The following is a 12393-nucleotide window of genomic DNA, read 5'->3' on the forward strand; positions in this document are numbered from 1 at the left end:
ATGCTGTTCAGACTAGAGCTGAAATCAAACTGTCCACAAAAAAAAAAATTACTTGAAGCAGGTGAAATAAATCCTGAAGTTGAACAAAATGATGAAGTACCTATTTATGAAGATGACATTCTACCTTCAGTGGAACTTGAGACTTTTGTGATATTATAAAAATATCTAGAAAAACATTTCTGAAAGAACAGTTGGATAGCGATGAATTAAAAACATTGAAGCAGCAAACAGTGTGTGCTAAAAAGACTAAATATATTGTGGTGAAATACAAATGAATCAAGGTACCTCATTCATAAGTACACTTGCCACACAATTTTTAAAACAAGTTAATATCAAGGTTGTGTGAAGCTCTGTTCATGATCCTCAAAGTATCCCAGCCGAAATGGAAAGAATGCATAGAGCTTTTAAAAAGGATTCTTTGTGTTTTGTGTCTAGAATCTGATCCAGATTGGAAAAAGATCCTTATTCAAGTTCCTTTTCACTAAGAACTGTGACTCATGACAGTACATGTTTTTTGCCAGCTGAATTGGTTCATGGAAAGAACACTCATAATGTTATTGTACAAGAATATAACAGAGAACCAAATAAAAAAGTTTTGTGAGCTATGTTTTCGAACTTATGAATCAAATGAAATATTGCCAAGAACTAGGTGTAAAGCACATGGAATATGCCATGGAAATATGGAAGCTATGGCTTGATTGAAAGACAGTAATACGCAAAGCTGCTTGAAAGTCTTAATGCAGCTTTGGTAATACGTCAATTCAACCCTGGTGACCTTGTTTTGGTAGTGACCACTTCTAAGTCAAACAAGTCTGTTCAGTGGATGGGTCCTGGAGAAGTTCAACTTTCTGCAATCAATTATGCGATTAAATTCCCAATAGGAATAAGATGTATGTGCATCATTTAAAATAAAGCTTTAGCATATTCACATGAGCCGAAAATGTTAATTTCTTGTATTTAGAAGAAAATTCTCCAAATGAAAACGAAGATGAAATACCCAAGCTTGAAGAAGAGGCTAATGAGAGTCAGAATTGACAAATGAGATAAAATCAAAAATCAATTATTGAAAATTCAGAAGGGAACAACTGGGGAACCTTCTATCCAGATATCCTAATATTTTTTCAAATCAGTCTTGGATGTATAAATCTTGCTTAACTGGAGTGTGAATTTGATGTGTACACCTGTCATATTATATATACATATACTTTTCTCTAATTATTTGTTTCATGGCAATGATATTCAATGTATCTGGTACTGGATGTGTGTGTAAATTGAATTCACTGTATACCTACTTGGATATTTTGAAATAAGAAAAAAAAAATGTTTCCCTCTATTTTTTGTGAAAAATTTCCATGAGAAGGGAGGAATTCAGACTAATAATTTAACGAAAGATGACATAACAGGCGCAAAAGACCATCACTTGTGAGGGAGAAAAATAGAGATTCTGGTTTCTTTTTGTCATGTCAGTTTAATGTGTGCACGTGGTTGCACTTGTGTTTTTTTAATTCATAGGAATGTTATGTTTAATGCTGTGTTCCCGTTAATAACTGTTATGTTTTATGAATAAAATGATGCCTTGTCCATTTTTGCCATTTCGTGTCATGCTGTAGCCAATTATTGCCCAACAATAAGTATAAGTTGATTTATCTGTCATTACTACACTCAAAAAGTTCATTAGATGGGGGAATTACAGATACAAATACAACACCACAACAGGCAAAATGCCCAACGAGGTGGCTGATAAAAAGACGCCCATAAAAATATGGATGTCATATATTTAAAAAAAAAAACAGCAACCCAATTAAAAATGCAATTAACGCAAATTATAAACAATATATACACATGATAAAATATAATACAATGCCCATATAGAATACTTATGGTTGTCTTATTCTAAGAATGGATAGCTTCTAGAAATTCCTAAATTCTGAGAATGAATAAGCCATTTCAAACCAAGCTTCATCAAATGTATACAATAAAAACTAGTAGGACATGGGGGAGGTAATAAACAGACCTAAAACTAAGTTTTGATTAGAAATAACTCGAAAAGCAATACAGATTTACAAAGATCTTAAAAAGACATCACTGTATTTCAGAAAGAACAATGTTTCAAAACTATGGACAGATAAAACATAGCGATTTGAAGTGCCATACTTTTCTGTAGTATAGTACAGCCATGGCATATATAGATTTGAAAGTTGATTTTTAGCTATCACTAAGAACTTCGTTTTTATTATCCAATAACTTTCCTTTTTTGACATTGTAACTTTGAGAAATTCTAATGCATTTCTATAAACACATTTTAGGCCTAAACAAAAATTATAATGTCCAATGTTTGATTAATTATATTTTAAAATTTTCAAAGAAAACAAGTTAATTATCAGAAATTGAGTTTTATTCAAATGTGTGTGTTTATATTTTTTTAAATTTTTGTTTCTGGTAGCTGGCTGTATAAATCATTGCAGAATAATTCATCAGAACTGATCAGTTGGTTGGTTGTGAGCATAAAAATCAGTTTCTACAAAAGTACTTGCTTATGAATTAATTCATAATCTATATATATAAAACTAATATATGTCTGTCTGCCCTTTATGCATTACACGATTCATCCGATCGCCATGAAACTGGGAAGTTGAATACACTCCCGCGAAGGCTTCTGGCATAGTTTTTTTCCTTTCTTTCATTTCCTTTTTTCTGATATCGCAGCAATGCGCGACGGGTAAGCTAGTTTCACATAAAAAGGAAGGGGCCTTGAAGAAAGCCATGCATTTTTTTCAGAAAAAAAGAAAGTTTAACTTTTTAATAACCGGAATTCCACTCCATGTACATTTAAGAAAATAGATATGTATATATATTACTGCCAAAGCCAGTAATGTGGCAAATTCGTGAAATGACTGACAGGTTTGGCCAAAGTCCAATTTTTAGAAATGACATGGGCTTTGGCTGGCCAATTAGCTAAGTGGCCAAAGATCTCTGGCCAAAGTTGGATGTGCTGATGTAAGATGGTCCAGTAAGCAAATCCTTTTTTTTTTCATTGCCAATGTGAGATACATGGCTATGCATAGTAACCGTATTGGATTATCTCCATAAGACGAGAAAAATAGAAATTTGAAGAAAAAACTATTTATATGAAAAAAAAATGATTTTTTTGTAAAATTTTGAATAAAAAAAATAATTACCACATTGTGACTATGGTCTGCTGGGTTCCCATAACTAACGTGGACATAATTAAATGAAAAGATAGATCGCAAAAAAAAATCATCACCAACTTTACGATGATCCTGAATCACACTTTGGCCAGAGATCTTCAGCATCAGGAACTGGATTGCCAAAGCCTAAAATTCAGACATTGGCCAGATCAATATCCAATGAAATTAGCCTGTTCTCAAACTGGCTGATTTCTGTGTTTGGCAGTAACATATACATAGCATTAAATGGAAAAGAAGAGTACACCACTGAAATGAAATGAGAGGTAATAAAAAAAAAAAACATGCAATGTGGGAAATAAGAGAAATCTGGGTATCACCGTTATTTCAAAAGAACACAATATTCATCAACTTACTATCTACACAGTCTGGCATTTTGGAATACTTCCCTTCTTTTAAGCAATGAAAAGTGTCGAGTGTACCAGCTAAGCGATGCACAGGACTTTTGCATTTCAGTTTGCATGTTTGTCCAGTTTGAGCATTTTGACATCGGCCAACATATTCCATGGTTGCTGGTATCTGAGGTGGGGAACACTTTTTCCCTAAACAAGCGTTAAAACAAAAATTATGCATGATTTAGAATAAAAATTCCTTCAAGAAATTAAAAAATATATATTTGATTGACTTATTCATTTTTTTTCTTCAAATTCATGCCTGAAATGAACCAAAGCCATGACATGGGATCAATGCTGTGGATTTGCTTTAGCAATGACTAAAATTCCTTAGAAGCTTGAATATACGATCCTTTGCAAAACTGAAAGCCTACAAGGTGACTGTGTGTAACAATAGTCGGGACCACTGTGGGATAGGCATAACCCGTCTCTATATATTTTTATAGTACATGTTATATAATGAAAATTCTGTTTTTGTAAGGAATTTGTTGTATAAAAAAACCGTTTCTTACCATACAATTGTAATACATATATATATAATAGCCACAAATTCATTATTTATAGCATTAATTAACACAGTCCTAATCACAATGCTATTTCGTTGTGTTGCCATTTGAAGTTTCGTTAAAATTAATTTTTCAGTTTCTATGTGTGAATATTCAAATTAGTTATGTTGAATATTTTTTTATCGACTGTTGTTTAAAAGCAGTTTCTTGAGGTGGTTGGCCCCAGGAGTAAAACCATACTGCTTGTATCTTTTATAGGTATAAATAGCTCGGGTAACAATGTACTCAGGGCAGTAGCTAGCCATTTCTGTGCAAGAATTTGAATTTAGGCCCATTCTGGGCCCCCTTCCAAATGGGTCCTGTGCGGGTGCACCTGTTGCACCTGCCTAGTTACAGCCCTGGATGTACTTGTCTACTCACTTGTCCGTCTATTCCGGTTCTTGTCCTACCGGTGAAATATTAAACTTAATAATACACTTGTTCCAGGCAAAATACCAGCTTGGTTAAACTCCTCACTTCTATTTATCAGTAGTCTTGTCCGCTGTTGCTGGTTGGTGTTCCACAAATGCTCCTCAGATCTAATGGTTTATGATTTTGCCATGCCTACCCTGCCATCGTAGTGCCACGTCTTGTCTCCAGCATGTGGCCTTCCTCTCTCTGTCAAGGCTGGTTCGACCCAGTGATGTCACTGTTCACATGATATTAACATAGTTGTCAATTTGCTACCAGTTCGCCTGTGTGTAATAACTTTGTGGACTTGCAGGACAACTCCACCATTAGTATGACAGTAATGAAGTTTTTATGTTAATAGCATAGAAACTTTATACAACTATTACTTACATAACTATAACAATCATACCAACAATAACAATTGTTAATTACCAAACTTAACCAAATAATTTTGTTAATGGTTAATAAATTAAGTTATGAAACAAACAAGACTTTCGTGGTCCTCATATAATGTAAAAATCATAGTTTTCTGGTTTTTTTTTTAGCTGACCTGACAAAAATTTTTCTCTTGACATTTTGTTCACACGGGTGACAAACATTTTCAAGAAATCTTATGTAACAGTGGGGAAGGGGGGGGGCTAAAAGCTACTCCTTACGCCTTCGCTAAAAGATGTCATGTGCATGAAAAGTGCAGAGAAGAGCTACATGTGCTCTTAGGTTAGGCTAATTACTTCATATTTAATCTCCTGGGCTTCGTATATCTCTAAGTGAACTGAATATTTCAAAAATCGAGAATTCAATACAATTTTTAAAATTATTGATGGGGCGGAAAATCCCACTAATTTCCGCATTTCTACAGTAAAATCGACAATTTTAGCACTGATTTCTAAGAGGATCACCCTTTTCCTGACTCTCAAAGCGATGCTGATGATGATTATGACGTCTATTCAAAAAGCCTCATTACTGAGAGTATATTGAAAATGTGGCAAACCATTATAAAGGCATAAACTATTATACATACAGTAACAGTATTAGAGAAGTGACAGACCATTGTAAAGTCATATACAATTATACACGTCTGAAACGCATTGCTAGGGAACCACGGTAACCAAAGTAAACGTTCGGAAAGTGATTGTTGAGACCCAAAAACCATTTTTGCCTGACAGTTTTTTTGCCCTGCTCTGACGAAATTTTAAAGTAGCCTATCGTTCAAGTCGGGTCCCATTTGGTATATATGCAAAATTTGACGACGATCAATCTAAAATTGTAGATTTGTATAGAGAACATACACACACACAGACACGCACACAGAAAATCAATTTTATATATATATATTTATGATTTTTAAGACTACAATATCTATAAAACATGATTTCAGTTACCTAACTATGCTGCCTACAGAAAAAAGTAAAAAAAAAAAACTTAATTTAGAGAAATTATACTTTTCCAAAAATTTAAGATTGGGTCAAAGTGAAAACGCAGCTTAATTGAAGTTACGCAGAGCATAAATAAAGTAATTTAAAATAAAAAAATCATAGAAAATAATCGAGAACAAACACATAAGTGTTGTATAAATGAGAAATTTTCATAAACAAGAGTCATATAACTGGGTTACAGTGTAAATAAGTAATTTCGGAATTCTCACGAAATACAATTTCCCATTCTCGATGGCTCCAAAATGTAGGGAATTTGGAAACCCTATATTCTTGGCACACAGGGCTTGAGTTATGAAGAGAGATTTCACTGTTTGAAGATGTTTACATTGGAAGAATGCAGGTGTCGGGATATGATCGAAGAGTTCAAAATTTTCACCGGTATGGATAGGATGGACTATGAACTATTAATACGTAGTTAGCCGACTGCTTTTACAAGGGAATACCAGTATCGTTTGGTAGTCGCTGTGACGGTCGAGTGGTAATAGCGACGGACTCGCATCATGAGGATCCGTCTTCAAATCCCATTGTTGCTGCAGTGGTGGTCAGCTGAAGTTGGTTTTCTGCAGTTCCCAACTTTGAGGCACGAATGAGAGCCGATCTCCAAATTAAAAGATCACGATTAATTGGGTTGCTGTATTCAGGGCCAGCACCAGGCATGAGATGACAAGGCAACAGCCTATGCTGGAATGTTCACAGGGGCGGCATTTTTTATGAGAGTTCTCTCTCTCTCTCACACTCAGATCTTCACAAATCGAAACCATTTTAAGGGAAAACTGCGAGTGGATAAACACCCACAAGTAAACATACTTTCAAAATGCTATTCAATGCTCAATTCAATTCAATACACAGCTCCCGCAAGGGCAGAGCTGACAGGGCTCCAGCCTGGGGTCCGGGACAATTTTCATCATTTTTTGTTTTTTCATGCTATAAATTCTCTTTTGAGGGGGCCCCAGAAAAGTCTGGGTCTGGGGATCCACCAGAGGTCCCAGCCTAGGGGGGTCTTGCTCCAGGATGTGGGGGGGGGGCATACATGTCCTTTCCTGCACTTCCAAAAAGTGTTGCCGGCCTCTCCAGTTATGCTGGACAGCTTGACATAGACAGCCAAACTATATCTTTTCCAGTTGCATCCCTTCTTCAGGAAGGTGATGAGAACATGGGTGCATCTGGTTCAGGTCTCTAATGGTTTCTGAAATTAGGCTCCGTCTCTTCATTGCAGAGGATCTTTTCACTCTTTATCAACATTTTCCCAATTAACTTTTCTTTTAGCCAAATACTTCAGCAAGTTTGGATTCATTGTTCATCTTCCGACAAATACCCCTTGTGGCCAACACCATACTACAGATAAGCCTATTTTTAGCATGGTGCTGTTTCGGGTCAAGAATGTTTTGACTGCTCGTTTTTGTATACCAGTGGTTCACTAAGGGAGCATTGCGGCTCCTATTTAACAGTGGTGAGCTTGCGAGATTCATATGTTCCTGCTCATTGCTTTGAAGTAGGTCTTTGTTAAGCTGCTCTGGGGAGCCGTGGATGACCGTCAACTAGGGCAAGAAAGCCACGGATTCACAATGGAGAAAGAACAGGGACCCTTTCATTTCTAGATGTCCTGTTCACCCCCAGAGCAGAAAATTTTGCATTGTTCCGCAACTAGCCCTCGGCTGACTGAAATGTTCTGCAGTAAAAACCCCTATAGTAGTGTGTTCTCTATCGTTTTTTTAAAAATTCTCTTGGATTGTTCTGTGACGTACGTCACAGATTTTGGCAAATTGTGCTTTGGGGCTGTTCACAAGAAAATAGTAGACTGGGTCACACAGACAGATACTTGCACCAAGAGTCCAATCACCATCCTGCCCAGAAGCAAGGTATAATCAAAGCTCTGTAGAAAGGGCAAGAATCTCCGAGACTTCCAGGCAAATGGATATTCTGCAGGAGTGTAATAAGGGCCATCCAAAGAACCCATAGAAAGTAGAACCACCTGTGACCGGAAAAGCATTTCTGCCCTACATTCCTTGAGTTACAAATAGAATCGAACAGCACCTGAGAAAATTTTGCTCCAAGACAATCTTTAAGCCAACCAAAAAGCTAGGTGAGTGTCTCAGGTCAGCCAAAGATCAACGTAATGATCTGAAAACAGCTGAGGTTATCTGTGCAGTTGTGGAGAAGTACATATAGGCATTACACAAAAGGATTGATATCGACCAGATTAGTCGAGCACAAATGAAATTGTAGACTGGGTCAAGTTGCCAAGTCAGCAGTAGCCCAGAATGCCCTTACCAAAAGATCACAAAATTCTCTTTGCAAACACCCAAGTGTTATCCAGCAATATAAAATATTTTCCACATATTTTTAGAGAAGCAATCAAGATTCAAAAGCACAAGAACTGCTTCAACAGAAAAGAAGAGAGAGGTGAAGTGCTCGGCTTCCCATCTTAAAGATGATGAAATTAACACCCACGCAATATCCAAAACCATTGGAAACATCCAATGAGAAAAATCTTGCTTAACTGATCAATTGCTACAAAGCAGTGCGACTCAAGCAGGTAAAAAGCATAAGTAGTAGCCCTTTTCCCGCCATTACATACGATTTCTTGAAAATGTTTGCCAACCACATAAACAAAACGTTGAAAGATAAAAACTTTCTATCACATCAGCCAAACAAGCTCTCGAAAATGTGAATTTTACATTTTAAATTAAGTTATGTTAATCTTTGAAATCTGTGGAGTTTGTCTCACTTTGTATCATAGTACCAAATGTCCAGAGTGAAACCTGGGTCACTATGTAATAAGGTACACTACATGTACAAAACTCTATTAACAAACTTATGAGCAATCCAAGATGGTTAGCATATATGAAATACTCATACTCTTTTACTCAAAACTATAATGCACATTTTTTACTTCAAAAATTAAACCTGTTTATTTGGATGCATACAAAGCATTTTTTAACTTACAACAGTCAATCTGGGTTTTCCAGCGGCCATCTTTACCACATGTAATGCTTTCAGCTTTGTTTTTCATATAGTAATTAGTAGCACATGCACCAATGCACGTTTGATCCACTTTATAGTAGCAAACTGGCTTAAGAACCACACCTAGCGGTAAGCTTTTCGGATTACATCCTGAATAAGTAAAATGATAGAATATATTGACACATAATTTTTGCAACCAAAAATCATGCACACATACAGGATATTTATTAGGGTGACCTTTTAATGGCTGTAATGTTAAAGTTTTAGTAATTTTGTTTGATGTTACAAGACATGGAACATTGAAGGACCAGACACACCCCGCTTAACATCTCAGAGATATCAAAGTTTCCCAAAGGATGGGTGCACTCAAAAATGTTATTAAATAGTTATTACAAGATATACAGAAGACTGAATGTTGTGAAGATATTTATTATTTGAGATGTTAATTTTTTTTTAAGGAAGGAAAAAAACTCACTTCTGCCTCTACCGGGAGTCAAACCCGGGTCCCTCGATTGCCGGACGAGTGCTCTGACCACTAAGCTACAGAGGAGATAGAGATTTTCCTTCGCTAGAGCGTATATGTGCCGAACGGAACCGTGCAATGGACGGTGAACCGATCAGCTAATAGCTCTTTTTCCTTCCTTCAAAAAAAATTAACATCTCAAATAATAAATATCTTCACAACATCCAGTCTTCTGTATATCTTGTATTAACAAGTGGAGAGCGACATTCATGTCATAAATAGTTATTCTTTCTTTTCTTAAAATATACACATCAATAATGCATCAACACCAACAGGATGTTACAAGACAAGCAAATGTGGTTTTTTTTTTTTCATTTTTTGCTTGCAACCTCAAGAATAAGGTAGAGATCCCGTACCCAAAATGCAACTAGGAATCTGAATTCATTTCCTGGGATCCTGGAAGAACGATAAGGTCTAACCAGATCACATTTCTGCACTGAATTAGACATGCCAAAGAAATTTTCATCAATAGAAGCATGCATTAGCTGCAATCAATGAATTTTAAGTAAAATTAGTCATATTAACAGATATATTATTAAATGAATTACGCACATTTAACCCTCTGGGCAACATGGAATTTGATGAAATAAGTTTTTTGAAAAATAAAAAGTACCTAGCTTAAATTCTTAAAGGATTGTTCTACAAATATTAAAATTGCATTCAATTACCAATAATGAATGAGTGACCAGATGTGCAAAAAATACAACAAAGCATTCATAAAGGGGAAATTTGAGATTAAGTGCGAGACCTGTTGGTCGATCTTCCATTTTAATTGTGCCAGGGTCAAGAGGTCTGCATTCTCATCCTTGCTGGAAATGTCATGAACGCATCTCTGCAGCAGTGTTTACCCACCAGGATAATGTGTGTTCTGAAAATACACTCACAACCACGAATTCTCAATCTGGCTCTGGATTAAAGCGTAAAAACATATCACCTTTGGAAACCCATGATGGATCACGGTGATCAAAATTAGATGAAATCAACGCTCAACATTCTCAGTCCGATGGAGAATTCAATATATGCAAAGTACCAAATTAATACTTTCTTTCAACACGGAAGTGATTTCGAGACTATAAAAAACTGAGGACAGAATAAATCATCTTAATCAGTGGTGTGAAAATATTGATACAGCCTTGGTGGAGATAGAGTCTCGTAGGGATGAGATATAGGACTGTGTCCAAAAAGTGAATAATCAAGTTGACAACAAAGTGCAGACATCGATTCCGGAGTATAAAAATATACAGGATAAATGGATTTAGTTGGAAGATCGCAGCTGTAGAAAAAACATTATGTTTTCCGGCATGCTGAAAAAAGATGAAAATGCTGAGCAGCTCGAGGCTGATGTTAGGGATCTGTGTTTATCTAGGCTACAGGTTGCTGATATTGGTATTGAGAAGGTTCACAAAATTGAATGGAGGCAGCCGAACCACCCACGCCTGGTCATCTGCAAATTTTCGTACTTCAAGCAAAAAACTACAATTCTGAAAAATCACTAAAATCTGAAAGGGTCAAATACAAGTGAATGAGGCTGCAACAAGATATGCTCGATGGAGGCTTCGCCAGTTTGCTTCAGACAGAAAACTGGGTCAAGGTACCTTCTCTATTCATTACAATAAACTATTTTATGAGAGCCATGCACATGATAAGATCATTGATCTTAAAGACAGATCTCTTACTACTGATACCCCAAACTTAGATCAACAATCTGTCTAGCGTTCATGGTATTTCTAAATTTAATTGTTGTGCTTGTATAAATCCTGCACGCCCTTGGGGCAAAGTAGGTATTTCTTGATCTGAAACTTTTTCTAACATAGAAAATTTGAATCTGTATCAGCCCAATTAATCAATTTTAATAATATTCCTTTATCTAACCTTTGTATTATGTTTCCCGAACACTGATAATCCCTGAAATACCTAATTCAGTAAATAATTATAACAAATATAATATAACATTTTATAATATTGAAGGTCTTAAAAATAAAGACATTTTTCCTGACTTGTGGTCTAGTTTGTTTTCGCAGCACACATTTTGCCTTGTTGAAACGTGGCATATGAAAATGTTTGATATACCTAGGTTAAATAGTGACTTTGAATTTATTGATCAACCTGCTATCTAGCACTCAACAACCACAAGCTGGGGCAGTGGAGGTATAATTTTTGCATACAACAAAAACATTTTTAGGAATATGTCTGTTAAAGCTAAAAACCGTTTTTTTCTTATTGTCGAATGTGATTTTGTTTTAATTTTTCGATGATTGTTTATATTTTCATATATTTCCCACCTGACAAACAGTATGAAGCAAATTTTTCTGAATTCGTTTTGCTACTGACCGAATTATGCGAGAGCTATGTGTATGTAATTATAGCCTCTTATTTAAATGCTAGAGTGGGTGAGAAACTATATATACCATACGAAAACGATGAGCACTCATTAGGCGGACCATACTGTGTGCGTCAAAGGATAAAATCACTAATTATTGGGGACATAAGATCTGATTTCATTATTAAAAATAACTTTATCCTATGAATGGTTTAAGCACTTCAAATGCATAAGGACACTACATATATATCTCACATAATGGTGCTAGCACAATTGATCTTTGCTTTACGTCATACTCTGTCTATAGGGATTTTTTTATGGATTTAGAGATCAGAACCCAGCTTCAAAACACAGGCCTGTGCATCCTAATACAATAAACCCGATAATTAAAAAACGCAGTTGAAAAAATTTCAGAAAAGGTTTTTCAATCAGAACTGAGCAGTTTGTATGAACTTCAATCTGCAAATATAAATGCCAAGCAATTTGGATCTATATTACTTGCAGCAGCTGATAAATCAGGAATGATCATTTGTTTCAGGATCTCAAATAGTAAAGCAAAAAATAAAATGATCTCCAGCCTCTGGTTCAATGAAGAG

The 12393-nt window shown here is 35.7% G+C and overlaps 1 protein-coding gene across 5 annotated transcripts in view; it reads right to left on the reverse strand.

The window, feature by feature from the left end:
• The window catches only part of LOC149081282 (sushi, von Willebrand factor type A, EGF and pentraxin domain-containing protein 1-like), a 92851-nt gene that overhangs the window by 65590 nt on the left and 14868 nt on the right, over nucleotides 1-12393 (reverse strand). For all 5 annotated transcript variants that reach the window (XM_089238119.1, XM_089238117.1, XM_089238116.1 and 2 more), the window contains 2 exons: nucleotides 8937-9104; nucleotides 3563-3748 (listed from right to left, as the gene is read on the reverse strand). In XM_089238119.1, the coding sequence (XP_089094245.1) occupies nucleotides 3563-3748; nucleotides 8937-9104 (354 nt within the window). The remainder of the gene's footprint in view (nucleotides 1-3562; nucleotides 3749-8936; nucleotides 9105-12393) is intronic.

Source organism: Pholcus phalangioides, unplaced genomic scaffold, assembly GCF_987345545.1.
Source record: "Pholcus phalangioides strain wild (caught in Gottingen) unplaced genomic scaffold, Ppha-v1.0 ptg000010l_1, whole genome shotgun sequence".
Taxonomy (NCBI): Eukaryota; Metazoa; Arthropoda; class Arachnida; order Araneae; family Pholcidae; genus Pholcus; species Pholcus phalangioides.